This window comes from Podarcis bocagei (genome assembly GCF_964188305.1).
Source record: "Podarcis bocagei genome assembly, chromosome: 4".
Classification (NCBI taxonomy): Eukaryota; Metazoa; Chordata; class Lepidosauria; order Squamata; family Lacertidae; genus Podarcis; species Podarcis bocagei.
Window position 1 is genome coordinate 65,621,796 of NC_138128.1, and position 20,381 is coordinate 65,642,176.

The window sequence follows — 20,381 nt, forward strand, 5'->3', positions numbered from 1 at the left end:
GGCAGTATGTAACCCCACCATGTCTAGTGGCCATTGACCAGCCTTAACCTTCTGCATGGCCAGTAGTTAGGGATGATGAGAGCTGGAGTCGTGGAACATCTGGAGGGCCAGATGTAAACTGAAGACAACTCAAATCCTATGCTGCTTGGCTACAGATAGATAATTAACTCTTTTAAAGAGAGGTGGAGACAGTTTGAAAGAGGAATCATTGTGTCTTGTATTTTAATCGTCCCATTTTGTGGAGATATAGATATTTGTGGTGGTATTTTTTTCTGTTTCTGGGTCATTATTTCCTAAATCAAATGTGTGTTTTTAAAAACAATAGCAAAAAACCTACCCTACTATAGCACTGTTTTAACCTTCCCCTCATTTCCCCCCATGATACTTTTTGACGCTTCAGGGTGCCTCAGTTTTGATGCTCCATCTGGGTTTATTTGTAATGATTTGAATAAACTAACAGTGTGATTCAATACATGTTTACTTGGAAGAAAGTCCCACTGCATTCATTGTGGCTTGCTCTAAATGTGTGCTGGGTTGCAATTGATAGAGTGTATGCTTCTGAATTTAACAAATATAGCCAACATGTACAATTCCATGTACTCTGATATACATAATGCATTTTAGGTTCCAAACGTAGTAAAATAGGCTTAGAACTGACAAGAAAGTAAGTGCTGCATATATTTCTATTTCCACACCAATTTCCTTCTATTTTATGGAGAAGGGAAGAGAGAGGATTTCCCCGTCACCCTCAGCTTCGAAATATTTGGAAATTGTATATATTTTACCATCCTTCCACATAAACAATTTTTCTCAATTTGTCTCTTTGAAAAAATGGATAATTGTAGCACCTCTGGAACACTGTTACAGAGGAACAATATGAAGCACATCTTTACACAAATGCTGATGAAACAATGACTTGGTTCACGTGTCATGCAAGGCCAAAGCAATGGCTTTAGTGTAGGAATGGAGAACTTCTGCTCCGGGCCCGTAGGCCAGCCTTGGCCCACAAGGCTATTTCTCTGAAACTACATTCATCTGCCAGTCAGGTGACATAACCCTGATCAGGGAGGGAAGTGAAACCCTCTAGAAAGAGGGCCGGAGCCCTGAGTCACCCACCAATCAGCTGATGGACAGGGGAGGTCACTCCTGCCCAGTTAAGAGTGTGCAATAGAGCTCCCTGCAATAGAGCTCTCTTGTACACCTGAACCCGGCAGAAGCAGGACAGAACGTCAATCGTGGTCTGTTCAGGAGCAGTAGGTTCCCTAGTGCCTGCCAACCACCTGTCAAATCATCTGACACCCCAATGATGTGTGACTGACAAGTGGGTTGCTAATATGACTTTCATTTCTTGTTGAAGTAGAATGCCAGACTTTAAAAAGCGGCAGCAACAACAAAAGCGTGCTATTAAATATCATCTCCACTAATTAAAAAAAATTAACTAAGCAACTGAAGCAGTAGTCAATTCATCCCCTAATTAAAGTTGGCATACTTTAACAATACAAAAAAAAAGTTTGTTTTGGTAAGAGTTCTCTCACTGATAAGTATGTGATCGAAGGACGCTTTAAAAGTAACAAATAGCCCATGCAGTCTCCCAATACTTGTAATATGAAAGGAGCTGTGCAGTGCAGTCCCAGACACACTCACCTGGGAGTATATCCCATTGAATTCAATGGAGCTTACTTCTGAGTAAGCATGGGTAGGTTTGCACTATTAATTGTCTCAGGACCCAAAGGTGCATTCAGCAAAACATTGACTCTGAGATGTCTTTAACTTTGGATTCACCTGCTTCTACTTTTTTATGAAGCTAAAGAGAAACCTGTTTGACCTCTTCTCATCTGTTTGTTTTGTATGATGGCTGTCATTTCAGCTTCTTACTCTGCACGCTTCTTTCCCCGACCTGACTGACGTTATAATCACATGTCATTGGCCACCAGGCTTTTCTAAATAGAGAAGAACCTTCCAGGAGTGTGACGCTTAATAAAAGGAGAAGCGGAAGCACTTGATGAAGATAACCACACAAAATCTCAGCAGGAAGGCAAGGAAGGGCAATCTGTAAAATGTGACAAGATTTCCAATAAGGATCCAGTAGAGCCGTGTTGAAAGCTGTTCCAAAGGTTGCAAGGAAGGGCATGGCTCTGGGGAAGCAAGTGTATCTCACATTTTGTGGGACATCATTATAGCTGTCATTCATGTCCCCATGAGAAGCAGCTGCTTTTCCTGTATAAACTTCTCAGAAGGGGAAATCTGACCCATGGGTCAAACTCCATGCACTGATACCACAGTTATCGCCAGTCCATCGTGGGTATGAGTGTTTCCCTCCCATGGTTGGCCTTTTGTATGTTGGGCCCTCTTTTTTTGTACATGACATTTATTGGCATCTGTCTGCCTCGGGAGACAATGCAGTGCGCTTCCAGGGGTGAAGTCAAACCACTGCATTAGCAACACCCAAGTGACCTTTCTAGGGTGCAAGCTTGGGCAGTGTATATGGAGAGCCTGGGCTACCCAGACGACAGGACCTCCCTCTTGCCCCCTGATGTGGTCCAAAGCAGAGAAATACGTTTGCTTGGCTGCATGAGTTGGTGGAAGGTGATGCACAAGATCCAACCATCTTAGGGACTCCACTCCAGATCTGTGTAGGGTTTATTCCTTAGCTTTTTTTTTCTTCCCCAAGGCAGTGGAGGTTCAGGATCAGAGTTTTCCTTCTAGAAGGGCTACCTTCCCAGGTTGATGAGCCCCATCTGCTCCTCAGTTCCCTCTACAGCATGTGCAGAAACCTCCTTCTTGACCATTAGACCCACTATTGGTCTTGTCCGCTCAATCCACTGGAGCCTGTCATTGCATGCAGAGGGAAGTCCCTAACTCACTGAGGGCTTGAGACCCATCAGCTACCCTCACCTGGTTTAGCCTGCCAGTCAAAGCCATTCCTGGGGTCTGGCTACATGCAACTCTAAAAAAACCCATTGGCTCTTTCCATGGAAAGGAGTTCATCCTACATCCACGTTGTTTGTAGTGAAATATCCTTGTCAGGTGTGCATATGCTGAGCACGTTGCTCCAAAACATGATCTCACAATTTTGTTCTTGAGTACTGCACTTATAAACGCCAAACCTTTCAGGAGTGAAACATTTACTGGAAGTAAAAACAGACTGATTTATGAGAATGAAACAAGTGACAGCCCAAAGTTAGTCAGCCTATTGCCATGAATGTTTACTCAGAAATAAGTTGACTCCATAGGACTTACTGCCTAGCATTGTATAATTTGTTCCTTAAAATTAGAGGGACTTAGTCACAAATCATTTGCCCTGTTTATTTCAGCAGGATTGAAAGTGGCTTTATCTAGATTGGGACCCCATGCAGGAGAGTTTTCTGGACAGGGACCATAGCTCAGTGGTAGGCAGGGCTACCCAAACATTTTGTGGCCTGAAGCAGTGGACGAGGTGTCACCTTTCCCCTTCCACAAACAGTAGCCACATACTCAGCTGGCAGTTGAGTCTTACTTCAACACTGACGATGGCACAGCTTCTTCCGTTGCATCTGAGGACAGCTTAAGGGGGGCAGGGCAGTTCTGCATCTGCCATCTGAGGCAGTTGCCTAACTTTCCAATGTTAGGAACGGCCCTGATGGTAGAGCACATGATTTGCATGCAGAAGGTTCCGGAGCAAACCCTGCCATTTCCAGCATAAAAGCATGAAGTTACAGATGACTGGGGAGATCTCTGCTGGGTCCCCAGAGAACTGCTGCCAATCACAGTAGACAGTCCTAAGGTAAATGGATAAAATAGCCTGGCTCTGGTATAAGGCACCTTCCTGTATACTAAAACTCATGATTTCTATCCTACAGAAATGTACATTTAGAAGTTAGTATATTGTGAGTCAGGATGTGCCTTGGCAAATGGGAGGGTGAAAAGAGAAGGGATCCTTGACTCAAAACATTTTCGAAATCGGCTACTATGTTTTTGCTTTTGTTTTATTTGGTGCTGCCGTTTACATGTTTCATTATTTGTTTTTATATATGTATTGTTTTTAGTAAATCGTTTAGAGACTGTTTCGGTATTAAGCAATAGATAAAGATATGTAATAAATAAATAAATATAATAAGAAAAATATATTTACAATATCCATTATTGGCTTAACATTTGCAAATATCTGCAAAATATTTGGGGGTGGGGTGGGTAATTCCGCTTAGACCTTTTTAAAAGAAAAAAGAAGCAAGTTCCTAATTTATAACTGGGGGTGGGTGGAAGCAATGGATTGTATACAGAGTAGCGCTAAGTGACACATTCCATCAACTCAAGAATTTCTACTTGTACAACAGAACTTTGCCCTCCCTTTGTACACCTCCTAAATCTGTTAACAGGATCAGGCCAATGGCCCATCTAGTCTAGCATGCTGTACTCACAGTTGCTGACCGGATTGTGCAAGTGGAAATCCTTTGCCCTGACAGAATACATTAGTTGGATACCTACTGCCTAGTGACCTTGGCATAGATACATAAATCAATGCAAGTGGTAATTGACTGTGTATTCCTTTGTGTGCCTAATCCATGGAACACCTGGTTGGTACTGGCAGCTCAGAGACTTCCCATTTTCCAGTTAAGAGGGAAAGGGTAGCAGAATAAAGTCACCAGCTGAGCAGTGCTACATTTGAATGGCATTACCTTCCTTACTGGATTAATAGCATTTGTATTTGACTTTGACAATTTTAGAACCAACAAGATTTCTCTGTCCTAAGTTATTTTTTGAGGTTGAGTGAACACATCCTGATTAGAGAGTTACTATTTATTTTACCTGTCTCATTGAAATAAAGGGAAGGACTGAGGGGGCATTCCTAACTTCCAGTGGATTTTTACAATCTGCCTGGAGCTGGTGAGCTCCATTCATTGCTCAGAAACTATAATCCTCTCTTTCTTTAATTTCTGTTTCACCTGCACACCTGTTTATACAAAACTAAAAGTCACGTCTACCAAAACAAAGACGAGCTGAGAGGTAATTACTATGTCATTGCCTGAGTACAGTCCAGCTCCATTGAAATAATATTGACTAAATGGGAACAAGCTCTTTGACTCCCTTTCTACAACGGTGAGGTAGAGGTGAAATATGTCTCTTCTACCCTTCAATGTAGGGGCAATACTAGGGTTAACTTGTTTTCCAAAACCATAGGAGCTAAAATTGTAAACTGGTGACATCAACTTAACATCAACTTGGTGTACAAGAATTAGCAAATAAGGTTGCTCATGGCATGGGTACAAGCTTTAGCACTTGATAACATCTGCAGAGTTGGGGATGCGGGTGGCGCTGTGGTCTAAACCACTGAGTCCCTTGGGCTTGCAGATGAGAAGGTTGGCAGTTCAAATCCCTGGTGTGGAGTGAGCTCCTGTTGCTCTGTCCCAGCTTCTGCCAACCTAGCAGTTCGAAAGCATACCAGTGCAAGTAAATAAATAGGTACCACTGCGGCGGGAAGGTAAATGGTGTTTCCGTGCGCTCTGGTTTCCGTCACTGTGTTCCATTGTGCCAGAAGCTGTTTTGTCATGCTGGCCACATGACCCGGAAAGCTGTCTGTGGACAAACGCTGGCTCCCTCAGCCTGAAAAAGAGATGAGCACCGCGCCCCATAGTCTCCTTTGACTGGACTTAACTGTCCAGGAGTCCTTTATCTTTTACCTTTGCCTAACATCTGCAGATCAAATGGTTCAGTGTCTGGCTTAGAGATGGGGAATATGTGGTCCTCCAGTATTGCAACTTCCATCACCCTGAGCACTGGCCATGCTGGGTGTGGCTGATGGAAGTTGGAGTCCAACAACAGGCTCCCCACCTCTAATTCCTAATACTGCAAGGATGCTCTAATTCTGCAAGGATGCTCAAAAAAGGCGTGATTAAATGGGAGGGGATTCATTATGATTGCATGTTCTTTTGCAGGACAGATCAGGTTCTGGTAAAGGTGTCTTGAGCCTACCAAAGGTCTTTTAGTTGAAATCTTCTTTTCCACTAATTAACTGATTTGGGTTAATAAAATTGCACGTGGTACGGGGAGAGACCAGATAGAGAGAAGAGTGTGTGCACTCTCTCTCACATAATACAGTGGTGCCTCGCAAGACGAAAACAATTCGTTCCGCAAGTCTTTTCATCTTGCGATGTTTTTCGTCTTGCGAAGCACGGTCCGTCGCAACTGCGCCTCTTCAAGCGGCTTTAAAAAAAAAGCGCAAGACGTTTTCGTCTTGCAAAGCAAGCCCATAGGGAAATTCGTCTAGCGAAGCAACGCAAAACCGAAAAACCCTTTCGTCTAGCGAGTTTTTCGTCTTGCAAGGCATTCGTCTTGCGGGGCACCACTGTACTAGAATCTGGTTTAGCCAATGAAGCTGAACAGTGAAAGATTCAAGACAGACAAAAGGATGTACTTGTTCATACTGTGGATGGATCAACAATGAGATTTGCTAGCCCAAGGTCTGGTGTTGGTCACCAATTTAAATGGTTTTGAAAGCAGATTTGGACAGATCATAAATGATGACTATATACTACCTCCCGTACCAGTTGCTGCGAAGCAACAGTGGGGAAGATAATTGTCCTCATGACCTAAATCTCTTAAAGTTTGCAATCTTTAAAAAAAAAATAGAAACCTTTTGTAAACTAAAAAATGCCAAAGATTCCCAAAAAAGGAATGCCATAGATTCACTTTCTGAGAAGTTGCTCAATAAACTGATTGAATCATTGTCATCAGACCAATGAGAAGATTTGCACTGTAGCACTATGGATGCTTATTTTAGATTGCCTCGCTACAGAACACTTTGATGAGTTTTTCTCAACAGATGCTGGGTTTACCAACAGCTTCTGAGAAGAATTAACACTTCCACCAAGAAAAAGAGTGAAAGAAAGAAGTGGTGTGGGGGGGAAAGGAACATATGACAGCAAATATGGGGCTTTTGATGTGTCTAGTTGTATATGTTGTAATACACCTTCTTGTTCTATTAATAACACAGCCATGATGAAAGATGTCCATGCTTTATTTTCTACAGGCAACTTCAAAAGATAGTACACGATATCAAGAAAAATGACAGCGGAATAATGAGCAAGTTCAAAAAGTAAGCTATGCACATCCGTAATTTACATGATTGAATGCTTTACTCATTTTAGTGCCTATTTTTGATACATGTTCAGCAGAAGCCTGTGCATGCCTACTCAGAAGTAGGTCCCAGCATGTTCAATGAGGCTTACTTCCAAGTAAGTGTGCATTAAATGGAACGCTTCGTGGTATGTGACGGGGGGGCCCGGATGCCCAACTGAGCATTTTGAAATTCTCAGTTTTGCTCATAACAAACAGTTCTAGTCTTCTTAATAACAGTATGTTTATGAGGCCGCATTCACTCCTTACATTTAGAGCAGTATGATAACACTTTAAACATGAGAGCCAGCATGGTGTAGTGGTTAAGAGCAGTGGACTCATAATCTGGTGAACCAGGTTCGCATCCCTGCTCCTCCACATGCAGCTGCTGGGTGACCTTCGGCTAGTCACACTTCTTTGAAGTCTCTCAGCCCCACTCACCACACAGAGTGTTTGTTGTGGGGGAGGAAGGGAAAGGAGAATGTTAGCCGCTTTGAGACTCCTTAGGGTAGTGATAAAGTGGGATATCAAAAAATCCAAACTCTTCTTCTTCTTCTTCTTCCTCCAAGGAGTTGTGGGCTCTTTAGTCTGTTAAGGGTACTGAGAGTTGTAAGGACACCCCTAATTCCCCTCAGAGAGCTACAATTCCCAGAGTTCCCTGTGATTGGTTGTTAAACTACTCTGGAAAAGGCAGTCATCATATGACACATGCACCATTTTGAACCTCGAAGATGGTGTCCCGGATTTGGGCAGTGTTGTGTTGGAAGATATGCATAGATGGCCATAACAAAGCAGTTTACCCAACAAGCCATAAAACAATCCATCAGTCAAAATAATAAAGTGCTATAACAAAACCAAAGGTAGATAACCTAAGTTCCGTAAATGACTTCCTTAAAGTCTGCTGAAATAGAAAGGTCTCCGTCAAGCATCTGAAGTCCAGCAGAAAGGGGGCCTGTCTCATCTCAGGCAGGGGAGGGGAGGTTCACAGTATCATCTCCACAATGCTGAATGAGCAACTCCTGGTGAGTACAAACCATGGACCTGAGCCATAGGAGATCCCTAACAGAGACTTCCCCAAGGTGATCCTTAAGGTAACCTTCACCCAAGTTGTTAAGGACCTTTTTAACTGACACAAGATCCTTTATGTGACCCGGTAACATGGGCAACTGGTGCAAGCTTTAAAGCATCAGACTTATGTGATGGTGGAATGCATGGTGCCTCCTTGGTCTTCCCTGCAGTACACATACCATCTGCACAAATGTCAGCTGAAGAGTTCTCTTCAGATGTTTCTCAGTGACAACTCACCACTGTTCCCAGGTGTATGTGAGCTTCAGATGGTCTACCTCATTGACGTTTGCTTGCAAATGCAACTGATTAAGAATTAGGGCCTCTTCTTTGTCTGAATGAGCCTGCAAAAGATGAGGCAGAAACCCAGGTGTATGTCAAAAGCTGGCTGAAAGTTACATCATGAATGGTCTCAGCCTCAGTAGGAGCACTGTTACTGCTCCTCTACCTCATGAAATGCTCGTGGTTAGGAAGCATATCTCCTTGTGACCTGCTGCTCCAGAGCTGCTCTACAGAGATTACTTCAGAAGGTGATGAACTCTCCTTCATTGGAGGTTTTTAAACAGAGGTTGGGTGGCCATCTCTCAGTAATTTTTTCGCTTGGATTCCTGCATTGTAGGGGGCTGGGCTGGATAACCCTTGGGGTCACTTCCAACTCTACAATTCTATGAGGTGAAGGAGAAATAGAAGTAACATGCAGCCCACCTTGCAAATAATTCCACTGAATAACCTACAGTGGATTCATTTCAAAGTGCTCAGACTTACAAACAATGCAATTCCAGCCACATCTACTGAGAAGTATGTCCAACTGACTTCAGTGCTGCTTGCTCCCAGGTAAATGGATTTAGGGCTGAAGTTTTAGAAGGGCATCTCTTTTTGACCCAGCTGTTATGTATTGTCCTCTTATTGGACAAGCACTTTCAACAACTGCATTTAAACTGGTATCTCTGTACAGTGGTACCTTGGGTTACATAGGCTTCAGGTTACATACGCTTCAGGTTACAGACTCCGCTAACCCAGAAATAGTGCTTCAGGTTAAGAACTTTGCTTCAGGATGAGAACAGAAATCATGCTCTGGCGGCGTGGCAGCAGCGGGAGGCCCCATTAGCTAAAGTGGTGCTTCAGGTTAAGAACAGTTTCATGTTAAGAACGGACCTCCAGAACGAATTAAGTACTTAACCCAAGGTACCAATGTATTACAATGGCATGATAGCAACATGTCTCAACAACTTCTGTTGCAACAGACCTGATAAACCAAATCAACAAGGTTGTTCTCCCTCCTTCAAAGAGCTTGCAGCAATTCTTTCCGAGAGAGAGAGAGAGAGAGAGAGAGAGAGAGAGAGAGAGAACCAATTTGCCCCTACCACAACTGCTACGTGTGTGCGCTTAACTCTGTATTTATCCTTAAAACACTTGACTAAATATAGATGCCTACAGAAAGGCACTCTGGAGCTAGACTCCTTTTATATTAGCTCATCTATCACTCCTGCAATTATTACCTTCCTTCCACCCCAGAAAATGCTTGTACTTCTCCTTGGCTCTAATGGCATCAATAGATAGCTTGGGGGGGGGGGAATTAGTCCCACAATCTGTTACCAAGAACAAGCAGCCAGTTTTGCTGACATGCAGGGCAAGAAGGAGGTATACTAAGTCCCACATTCACAGCTGCTGCAACATCCATATCTTACATTTAAAGCACTCTTATACAGTGGTGCCCCGCAAGACGAATGCCTCGCAAGACGAAAAACTCACTAGACGAAAGGGTTTTTCGGTTTTGCGTTGCTTCGCTAGACAAATTTCCCTATGGGCTTGCTTCACAAGACGAAAACGTCTTGCGCTTTTTTTTTAAAGCCGCTTGAAGAGGCGCAGTTGCGACGGACCGTGCTTCGCAAGACGAAAAGACTCGCGGAACGAATTTTTTTCGTCTTGCGAGGCACCACTGTACCACTTTAACAGCCATCACTCACCCCAAAGAATCCTGGGAACTGTAGTTTGCTGAGAGTGCTGGGAATTACAGCTCTCTGAGAGGTCTGCTAAAAACAGATTCCCTCTAGGAGATTCATATGACTGTATTTAATCAGACTTCTTATATTTTGAGTGCCGTGAGTTTTGTTGTTGGTTCCTGTTGTGTTCATACTGTTTTACTGTCTCTAATTGACTCTGCTCTGACCCTCCTTAGAGAGAGAAAGAGCAGGATAAGAATGCTCATCATTAAATGAATCACAATGCTAAATTGATGAGAGAAAACGCACTTGGTGTAACTTTCTTTTCTGTGCAGAAGTGTAGACATCCTTGAAGTTGTACTAATGGGCTAGGCCATTTCTCTGTTAGCAGAAGCCTGGTTTTGAAAGCACCTGCCAAACACCACATGAATAACCTTGCACATGGGCAAACTGGCTTACAGGAGCATGCATGACCGAACACACCACATCTGACAAATACACAACTTCCTTTTTTATTTACTGTAAAAGCAAAGCTACTTTGGAGTACAAGAACCGGGTCACCATCTTTTGACCCTCCCACAATGGGAAAACGATACCAGTGAAAATAGCTACATTTTGCATGCTGACTGTGCAGTCAAGGAAATGAATTGAAGCATAACATGAAAGGAGAAGCAATACTGAAAGGGGGCCATAAATTGTAGCATAACTGAACTAAAATGGGGAACTAGGGGGGTTTATGGCAGAATATCTAGGCCTCTAAACCTTGTGATGATGATGATGGAACATCAGTCATGTTCTCTCACCTACAGACAGAGGCTTCGTTGTGCTACTTGTTGCAAAGAAAAACGTAGGAGTTTTTCGTTCATCAGGTTTGTTATCAGCCTGATAACTATTGTGAAATTTTATTATAAGGGTTGCAAAAATTTTCTGCAAGGTCCCACTTTGTGGCTTGATCTGCGGATATCAGTATCGCTTGCTGTTTGGTGCTATTAACAGATACAAGAGCAGGCACGACCGGTTTCTTTTCCCCTAGTCCATCAACAATACTGTTCTTAATAGCAGGGGTTGAGAGCATGATCCTCCCAGATGTTGCAAGACTACAGCTCATCGCCAAGCATCGTTCATGCTGGCTGCGGCTGATCAGAGAGTCTGACAACGTCTCGAGGGCCACAGGTTCAACAGCCCTGCTTTATGGTCAAGCCTGTAAATGTTATAATGCCAGTGATTCCCAAACCAGTTGAGCAAGGTTACGTGACCTGTAAATGGTTCCATTCCATTGACTGCTCACCAGATGCACACATATTCAAGCAATGCACACACACAGGAGCTTTCTGTGTACTTTCTCTAGCAGCAGGTTCACCAATCTGAACAGCCAAAACTCACAAGACATAAAAATGCAGCTGAGTGATTACTTTAGCAGCTATTGGGCCAAAGCAACTAGATACGTCTTCCAAATGCACATGTGGAACTCATACCGTCAAAGACTCACTAGGTGATGCTCCAGAAATACCAGTAGTGTGCATTTGTGGTTTCGTTCCATTTGCAAGTACGAGTGTTACAGCTTTCACAAACTGACAGACCTAACCTGCTTGAGAAACGTTTGTCTTTTCTTCTCTCTTTTGATATTTAGGTTCCAAAATGAACAAATGGCCATAATTTGCAAAACGGGAAAAAATACATGGGATCGGTATGGCAACTGAGAATTGCACAAGTTTTGGTTGTTCAGCATGAAGTCTTGTTGCCCGCTTTCAGTGTAATGCTTTTGTGTTTTTTGGCAGGGTTTACTTGTAGAAGCAGAGCCTTCTCTCTCCTGTCGAGTCCCTAGACCATCAGCCTCTTAATTTTCTTTTTTCCTAAAAGTACATAGACAGAGCAAACATCCATTCCACCACGGGACCTTCTCATGGATTGTTTTTCCAGCACTTACCTGTGTGGTGCATGTTAAAAATGTAACACATAGTGTTTAAAAGCATGTTTAAGCATGTGTTTGATGTGGATAGCTGCTGCAGGAAATTCCAACGCCATGTAACTGTATCAAATGATTTATGGCATCTACAGGTATTTTGTGAAATCTGCTAACAGCTCAGGCCTGTAGAAGTTGGAATGCATTTTGTTTAGTTAAACCCACAAATAATTCAAACAGCCATGTCATACTTCAGGCCAGTCCCATTCGAAAAAGACATCTACTGCCAACCTGAAACACAGAGAAATTTCACTGCACTCTCATATACTGTGATCAAAGTGAAGGAATGGGTTTCTGTGTAGCAAGTTTAAAACTGACTCAACCCCCCCCCCTTTTGTTCTTTCAAAAGAGAGCACTTTTAAATGCATAAAACTTGAACTGCTGAGCAAAACCATAATAAGGACACAACTGCATAAAAAGTTCTGTCCTTTATTAGGACAGGCAAGGGATGGCCTTGGCTCCCCAGGGGAACAACGAGAACACATCAGAACTTTATCTTATGTGCTGACCACAAAATATGCGCAAGACCAATGTCCAGGAAAAACACCAAAAGCGTGTTCCCGGAGATTATGACGTCTTCCCAGATAAGAATAGGAAGAGGAAGATCCTTTTATGGTCAGAAGTACAGGAAGGAAGATCCTTTTATGGTTGAGTACCAGAGCAGGAACATATGTGATGTCAACCTGCGTGTACAAGTTGACATGGCTGGGGAAGGGGGAGAGGGTGCCTGGAGGGTATATAAACTGCATGAAACCTGTCATTTCTTTGGACTTGCTGTGGACTCACCACGCAAGTGCCTTCTGCTATCCGGAGAGCAGAATAAACTCTTTCTTTGAACCAACTCGGTGTCATTTTGACTTCCTTCCTCCTGTCCCGGAGCAACACAGACCCAATCGGTGAACTCCAATAAGGCTACAAAAGATAAACTCATCCTTTTTAAGCATGCCAGCTATGGTTAACTTCATTGGCTTGGATTCTAAGATAAATTACCTTAAGGAAGCTCACAGGAAGAAGTGTTTCCTAAATTCTACTCACTACTGCGGTCACAAGAACAAAAAAGAGCCTCATTGGAGGGTTAGGAAGCCCCTCTGAACAATCTGAGATAGGGCATGGGAGGCTGAGAATCAGCCACAATTGAGCAGACCTCCGTCTGATTTTGAATGATTAACAATGTTATCCTCTACATGCCCACTCAGAAGTAGGGATGAGGGAGACATTCATTTCAGTTTGTATTTAAATGTGCACTGATAACATTAAAATTCTAAACAGTATAGGAATGAATAAGTAGACACAGCAATAATTTGCAGATTAAAAGGACATTTTACTATTTAGCATTCTAAATGTTGTATTGGATAGTTTTGTAACTAACAATCTGCATTTCTTACATCCTTAATTGCCTGTCCGTTGTGTTTTCCTGCAGAAGTATCCATGTTCATTACATGCATTCTTTCCCCAGAAGTATCACAAACCATAGATTTGTTTGCATCTTCATGTACCTCTTGCTAAGTGTCTTTGTCGTGGTCTTTTGTCACCAGCTTTTTGTTATAGTTCGTTTTTGCCAAGTGCTTTGTTGCTGTGCAACTATTATTTAACGGTCTGGAAGTGTAATATAATACTTTCGTATTTTCACAGGCTAACAAATAAACCACCACCAAGTGTGCCACCAGTAGATTATAGAGGTATGAACATGAAACTGTTTATTAACTGTTAATTAAGTCCTGTGGTTGGTACCAACCAGTTTAGGGAGTTTGGGGCTTATAAAAGAAGATGAGGGGCAAGTCACATGTATCTTGCCCTTGGGGGTGCCCGTTCCTTGGTGGGGGCCCATGCAGTTGGCCCCTACCCAGATGGTTGGGTTAATTAAAAGTTATCTCAGCTACATGGAAACCACTCACAGAAGTGGTTCCAACATGGCTTAGGGTAATGTTTAAATGGGCACCTAATGACTTCATTGCATAGCTGATCATAAGTGTCATGCAGCTAACGTGATCCCTATTAAGAAATTTGAATCATTACCTCGGCTATTAGATGTGAAAAGGCAGGCCGCAGAAAAGCTGCCTCAGCTAAAAGATCAAACCATAAGAAGTACCTGATGAAACATAACCCTTTGCTAGCTTTCAGAATAGTATTTAGGAAGCCTCAGGAGAAAAGTAGTACTGTGCCACATTTAGACATCGGAGGCTGTGATTTAAGAAAGAGTAGTTTTGGATGCCCATTATACACAGTGCCTTGGCCTCAGATTTCCTGAGTAGCATTTTGCAAGATGTTTCCTCTCCTTGGTTCCTGTTTAGATGGAGATGCTGACTTTCTTCAAGAAGAGGGATGCCTGCATGTGCCTCGTTCCTGTCAGAAGATTGTATTAATGTCTCATGCAAATGGTGTGCAGGCGAGGGATAGGAAATCAGTGTTGCAGACTGCCTAGCATACAGCTATTGGGGATGGATGGTCAGGCATGCAGGCTTCCACTGGGAAAAACAATAGCTGCAAATATCACAGCATCTGGCAGCCTATGAGAAGTGGCCAAGAAGATAAACAAAGGGGAGGGGGAGCAGCTTTCCCCCTTTGCCATAAAATGCAAATGCTGTATATTGTAGCACATGGTTATCGAATTGTGTCCTCAAGTGCCAGTTCATTTCACTACCGTAAATCTAAGTTACAGTATTAGCTAGCTGTATGAACACCTCAGTTAGGAGCATTTTGTAGACAGAGTTTTGCAAGAAGGAAGTATTTGACATCTTGCTCACCTGCATGCTGTTCAGTGGCTAGCAAACTAATTTTATTTGCTTTTACGCAGAGGCAGAGGAAGAGGAACAGTGGTCAGATGAATTTGTAAGTATATTCATCACACTTCCACCATTGCACCTAAATAACTATAAATCTGAGTTGTGGAATTTTTGACTCCAAACCATCTATTTTTGCTTCCGTTTATATAAATGATATTATCAGTCTTCTAGTCACACTCTTGAAGAGCTGGAGATGTGTGTGTGTGTGTGTGTGTGTGTGTGTGTGTGTGTGTGTATCTGCATTACTAACAAAATGCTCACAGCAGTGGTCTTGTGTCTGGATAATAAGAAGTTGTCACTTAGATCAGAACTGGAGTTGGGAGTCCAATAACATCCGGAGGGTCACAGGTTCCCTATTCCTGACCTATGTAGTTCTGATCCCACCACCCATTTCCTCCAGCACCACTGCATGACAAATGCTGATAAGGTCTGCTATTTAGTACTGTCACACTGCCTCACTGGCTGCCATTAGGATTCGCCACAGGGCATAAAAACCCACTGAGTGTGCTACCAGCAAAAAAGTCACTGGTCCTCTATTCAAATTATTTCTTGTCTTGTTTTCCCTGAAACCCACACCCACACGGCTCTGATCCTCTGCACCCAGGGTGGGGAATATCAGGCCCATGGTCCAAATGTGTACCTCCAAGTCTTTGCATTTGGCCTTTGGGACTGTCCTCAAGCAAAACACCCACAAGCCACACACACCCTTCTTTCTTGTCTGGAATGGGTCCTTGACCCCCTGTGGTAAGGTTTCTGGCCTGGAAGGAGAATGGAGGTGTTTGTATATAGAAGCATCTGACTTTTGCATAGCTGGAATGTAACTTGGGCATGTGATCAGAGTCCCATTCTTTGCTTAGCCCACTTTTGCAACTGCCCCTGCTATGCAGCTCTCAGAAGGTGGCCTATGAAGGCATGTAGCCCTTTGCCTGTAGTGTCCTTGCCCCTGCTCTTCCCCATAATCGTAGGCTGCTTTGTAAACTCAGGACAGGTTTAGATTGACAGCTGAAGATGTGGATTGTCCCGGAAAATATTGCATCCAAGTTGTTTATTGAGCGCTGGGGAATGTTCTCATGTTGTAACTAGTCTCTGCAGCCCATCTACAGGTAATCATTATACATCACAGGGGACTAATCATGTGTAAACACAGAATTAAAAGACTTTGGGGGAGCTGCTTACATTTTAGGGTGGTGTTAAAAATAAATGATACTGTGACATATCTCAACCCAATGCACATATTCTCTCTAAGAGTTGCATCTTACAGGGTTCTAAGAAAATGAATGATGCCCTATTTTTATTTTTTTTAGGATAGTGATTATGAGAATCCTGATGACCACTCTGATCCTGAGATGTACGTGGTTCCCACCGAAGAAAACCCTGATGACAGCTATGAGCCCCCACCAAGCGAGCAGGAAAAGAAGATTCCAGCAGCCTTCTCATGTGCTGGAGGAGAATATGCAGGTAATCTTTATGCCTCATTCTATGAACCTGTTTTCCTATTCCAGAACATAATGAATGGCATAGAATTTGAAGGAAGCAGGAGGGATTTAAATGTGGTCACACCCCGTTTCCCCGGTCTCCTAATCAGGGCTGAGCCTCAGTAGGATGATCTTCCTGCATTCCTAACTCCCACCTTACAATTGTTCCCTTTATGCATCTGCCAAAGTGGGCTTGAGTCCATGAAAGCTCATGTCACAGTAAGTAAGTTGGCCTTTAAAGGCCACAAGCCCTTTGTTGTCAGCTGAGGTTACAGTACTGCTCCCCCGCCCTTTTAATGGCACACACAAGTCTAGGGTCATTCATTGGGTGCTTTTCTGTGAGGTGGAAAATTAAATTATAACAGAACTCAGAGCTGAGCTGCACATGACACCATTCACAAAATTAGCACAAGTGACTTTTTAAAAGTCAATTTCAAGGGCAATCTGGACCAATGGGGCAGAGGGAGTCCAGATCAGGCTCCCCACATCTGCAATCGACTTTTAAAATGCCAGTCAAAGAAAAGTCCACAATATTATCCCCACCCCAAGATATGAAGTTCCTGTCAAAACAATGAAGGGGTTTTTAAAAAATATAGCTTGTTATTAAACAAAAAAGCTTTATTTTATTTTTAAAATTGCTGTGCAAGCTGATACGGAAAATATTCAGAACGCTCAGTTCTCTCAGTGGTATTGTTTTCTCAAAAGTGATCAATTCCAGGAGTCAGATGATTTTTATGACTTCCCATTCCGTTGCCGGGGAGTCGAGGGTAGGAGGTATTTACAGCGCCCAGTTTTAAAACCATGCATTTTATGTCAATCCCCAGAAGTGTTTTTTGGCTGGGATCTTAGGGAGGGTTTCAAGCACAAGTAACTTTGACTGTTGATCCAGTCGTGGTAAGTATGTCATATTCAAAGTAGTTTTGGATGTGTTACTGTGCGGGGGGTGGGGTGGAAATAGACATAATCTTGTACAGTCTGTTGCTTCTGAAATCAGACAGAGATGCAGAGAACCAGAGAGCACAATATACTGAACCTGCTTTGCAGTCACACTAAACCATAATAGAAATAAGCTACAGTTAATATGTATGAGCAGCATGCTGTTACGCATTGCCGAAACCACTCCTGCTATGTTGTTAGAAAACAAGCCATGGTCTGGCTTGGCATGTCAACTTAACCAAGGCTTATGGTTTGTTTGGTAGAAACAAACCACAAGCCCAAGTTCAGATGTCACAACTAGCCAGACAGCACAGCTGGAGTGGGAGAGGAGTGATGGACTCATAGTTTCAGCAGCATGCTGTTCATTCACATTAAACCATTGTTTTTAACTATGGTTTAATGCACTTCAGGTCAGTTACATGTCCTGTTCCCTGTACATCAGTCACACGTCTGAAACTGATCTCAGTCTATAAGTAGACTAGATCAAAATGGAAGGGGATGGAGGCACCCTTTTGAAAGTTAAGGATTCTTACTGGATTTTCTTTCTCGTTTACAGACAACAAGCGGCCTAGTCCACAGAAGCCTTGGCCCGTCACCAAACCACTGCCTACATTGCCAAGCAACTCTTTATCTAAACCAAAGAAACTGGCCACTTTGCCCTTGCCGCCTGCTGCTCTCAGGCCAATACAACCACCTAAGCCTAAGGATGATGAGGTAACGCTGACAGATAAATCGGGATAGTTATTAGATACAAAAGTTAGGCACGGCCACCTTAAGAATGAATCCTCTTGACCATGGTGATAGAGGGGTCACAATTTAAAATAATAAAAATGATGACAGTAATGATTGAAAAATTATTGTTCTAGGACCATTTGCACGTTTTATGAATTTAGCACATTTCACATTCTCTACATACAAAGGATTCAGTAGTAGAAGGGAGAGTTGTAGGAAGCTGCATGCTTATTCCTGTAAATAATATTACCCTGGCACTAACAAGGCACTTCACATACAGTTTATTTATAAAAGCAGGAGGAACAGAATGGAGATCAAGATAATAAAGGCATAGGGAATAGGCACACAACTAGTGGCAGAAGTCAAATATTAGAATCTCTCACTTGCTGTTGTTCTTAAAATAATAAAATAAAAGGAAATAATAGTAGTTATTAATCTATTATTATTATTATTATTATTATTATTATTATTATTATTATTATTATTATTATCTTCTTCATCATCATACTAATCTTAAATCCCTGGGACTGGGATCATTGTTAAAGTGATTGTACCATCTGAGGTCTTACAAACCCTCACATGCTCAAAGTGGAGACGTGCGAATGGTCTCATGTAAAAGAATGGCAGTGTGTTCATTTATTGTTTGAAGCATTCATTGCATTGCTCACCCAGTGCTCACATCACTTGTCATAGTCCCACAGTTGTACTAAAACCTCTAGAAGAGAAAGGCTCAGAACAGGTTCTCAACCCAGACCTGTCACTCCAATCCTCGTGTAGGAGCTCGGATGTTCTCTGTGCAGTTCTGGAAGATCAAGGGATGTTCTGCTCCTTTCAGTATTCAGAGGATGTGCCCATATTAAATGGGAATGATGTATGTGTGGAGCATTCTCTGCCGTTGAAGAAAACTAGCTGCTCCTGCACATGTGGAGGTCTTTGTGTGTGCACAAGAGGCTCCATGGAGCTTTGACTAATGGGCAGTGAGTCACCCCCAAATTATTCACATGCAGTCGCAGTCAGACATAATCCATTCCCAGTATTACATTCTGTCCTTATAACAAACAGCCTTGGTCCCGCATACATTACGGAGCATCATTCTCCCATCCTTTCTTCTTCTTCGGTTATTTCTTTGTCTTAAGGCTTGATACATTCATACACCAATCCAGGAAGAAATGCTACAGAACAAGAAGGAAGAAAACTATTCATATATCAAATACAATTCATACACAGTTGATGCACTGAGTTTATTTTTTTTATGAATTTATCTTGTTTTTATGCTGCTCTTTGGTCATATTCCCAGGGCAGTTGGCAAAATAAAAACCCACCCCAAGCCCCAAAACAATTAAACTGTAAATACAACTGTGTTACTGCTGTAAATACATTTTGCAGAATGCAAAACAAAAAGGGGAACCTGGTTCGTACAAGTAATAAAGCAGGTGCAACAAGTTTTAATTTCAGTTTAGTACATTGTTTTCCAAAACATTGATACAAGGATTCTGTCCTGTTGAAAATTTAAGAATGGGTTCCCTAAATGAAAAGGTAGCAAATTGTTAGCTTTGAATGTCATTGTTATTATTATTGCATTTTTACTGCCAAGAGGGGAGGACATGTGAGATTTTCTGACTTAGGTCCCAAAAGAAGCTTCCATCTGAGCGATCTGACCACATCGCTCAGTGGTCTCAAATTGATTAATAATTGCAGAAAAAATCCTTTTGGAAACCAACAAGGAGAAGTCACCTACTTGTACAGAGCAGACATGGCAAACCTTTGGCCCTCCAGTGCAGCTGAACTATTAACTCCCATCAGTCCCAGCAAGTATGGCCCAATGGCTAGAGATTATGGGAGTTGCAGTTCAGCAACATCTGGAGGGCCAGAGGTTCCCCAAATTTTCAGTAGAGGATAATTAAATCATAGCTGTTAGCTCAACTGCTATTTATTTGTTGTTGGATCCATAGCCAGCCTGCTGTCTCAAAATCCCTCACAACATCTTACAACATATAGTTAAAAACATTAAGCCAAGCATTGTAAAAGTACAAGTAAAGTAGTACCAAAATCTTAACTAAACCAACAACCTAAAACAGTTGAAATCACCCATAGGTCTGTATGGAGCTGTATGGCAGCCATGATGCAATGGACCACACTGCATCTCAGTCCCTCCCCAACTTCAGAATGGCCCAGCATAATGGGGCTTAGTATTGCACCTGATGTCATGCTCAGAGTGGACTCATTGAAATCAATGGACTGAAGATTGTTGTTACTTACTTAATTCCATTCATGTCAATTCATTCATTCTTGAGTCGGATACAACTCAAAGGTCTCAAAAGGGCCAGTTTTTATCAACTACAGTCAAACCTCTTCTTACGTCCGTCTCAGCTTGCGTCCATTTCTCCCAACG

General features: G+C 42.5%; 1 protein-coding gene across 5 annotated transcripts in view; it reads left to right on the plus strand.

Annotated features, from left to right (window-relative positions):
* The window catches only part of BLNK (B cell linker), a 99,290-nt gene that overhangs the window by 57,933 nt on the left and 20,976 nt on the right, over window positions 1–20,381 (plus strand). For 3 of the 5 annotated variants that reach the window (XM_081189494.1, XM_081189492.1, XM_081189495.1), the window contains 6 exons: window positions 7,007–7,072; window positions 11,731–11,787; window positions 13,696–13,742; window positions 14,858–14,892; window positions 16,151–16,304; window positions 17,814–17,971. In XM_081189494.1, the coding sequence (XP_081045620.1) occupies window positions 7,007–7,072; window positions 11,731–11,787; window positions 13,696–13,742; window positions 14,858–14,892; window positions 16,151–16,304; window positions 17,814–17,971 (517 nt within the window). The remainder of the gene's footprint in view (window positions 1–7,006; window positions 7,073–11,730; window positions 11,788–13,695; window positions 13,743–14,857; window positions 14,893–16,150; window positions 16,305–17,813; window positions 17,972–20,381) is intronic. The other 2 variants (XM_081189493.1, XM_081189496.1) reach the window with 1 other exon arrangement.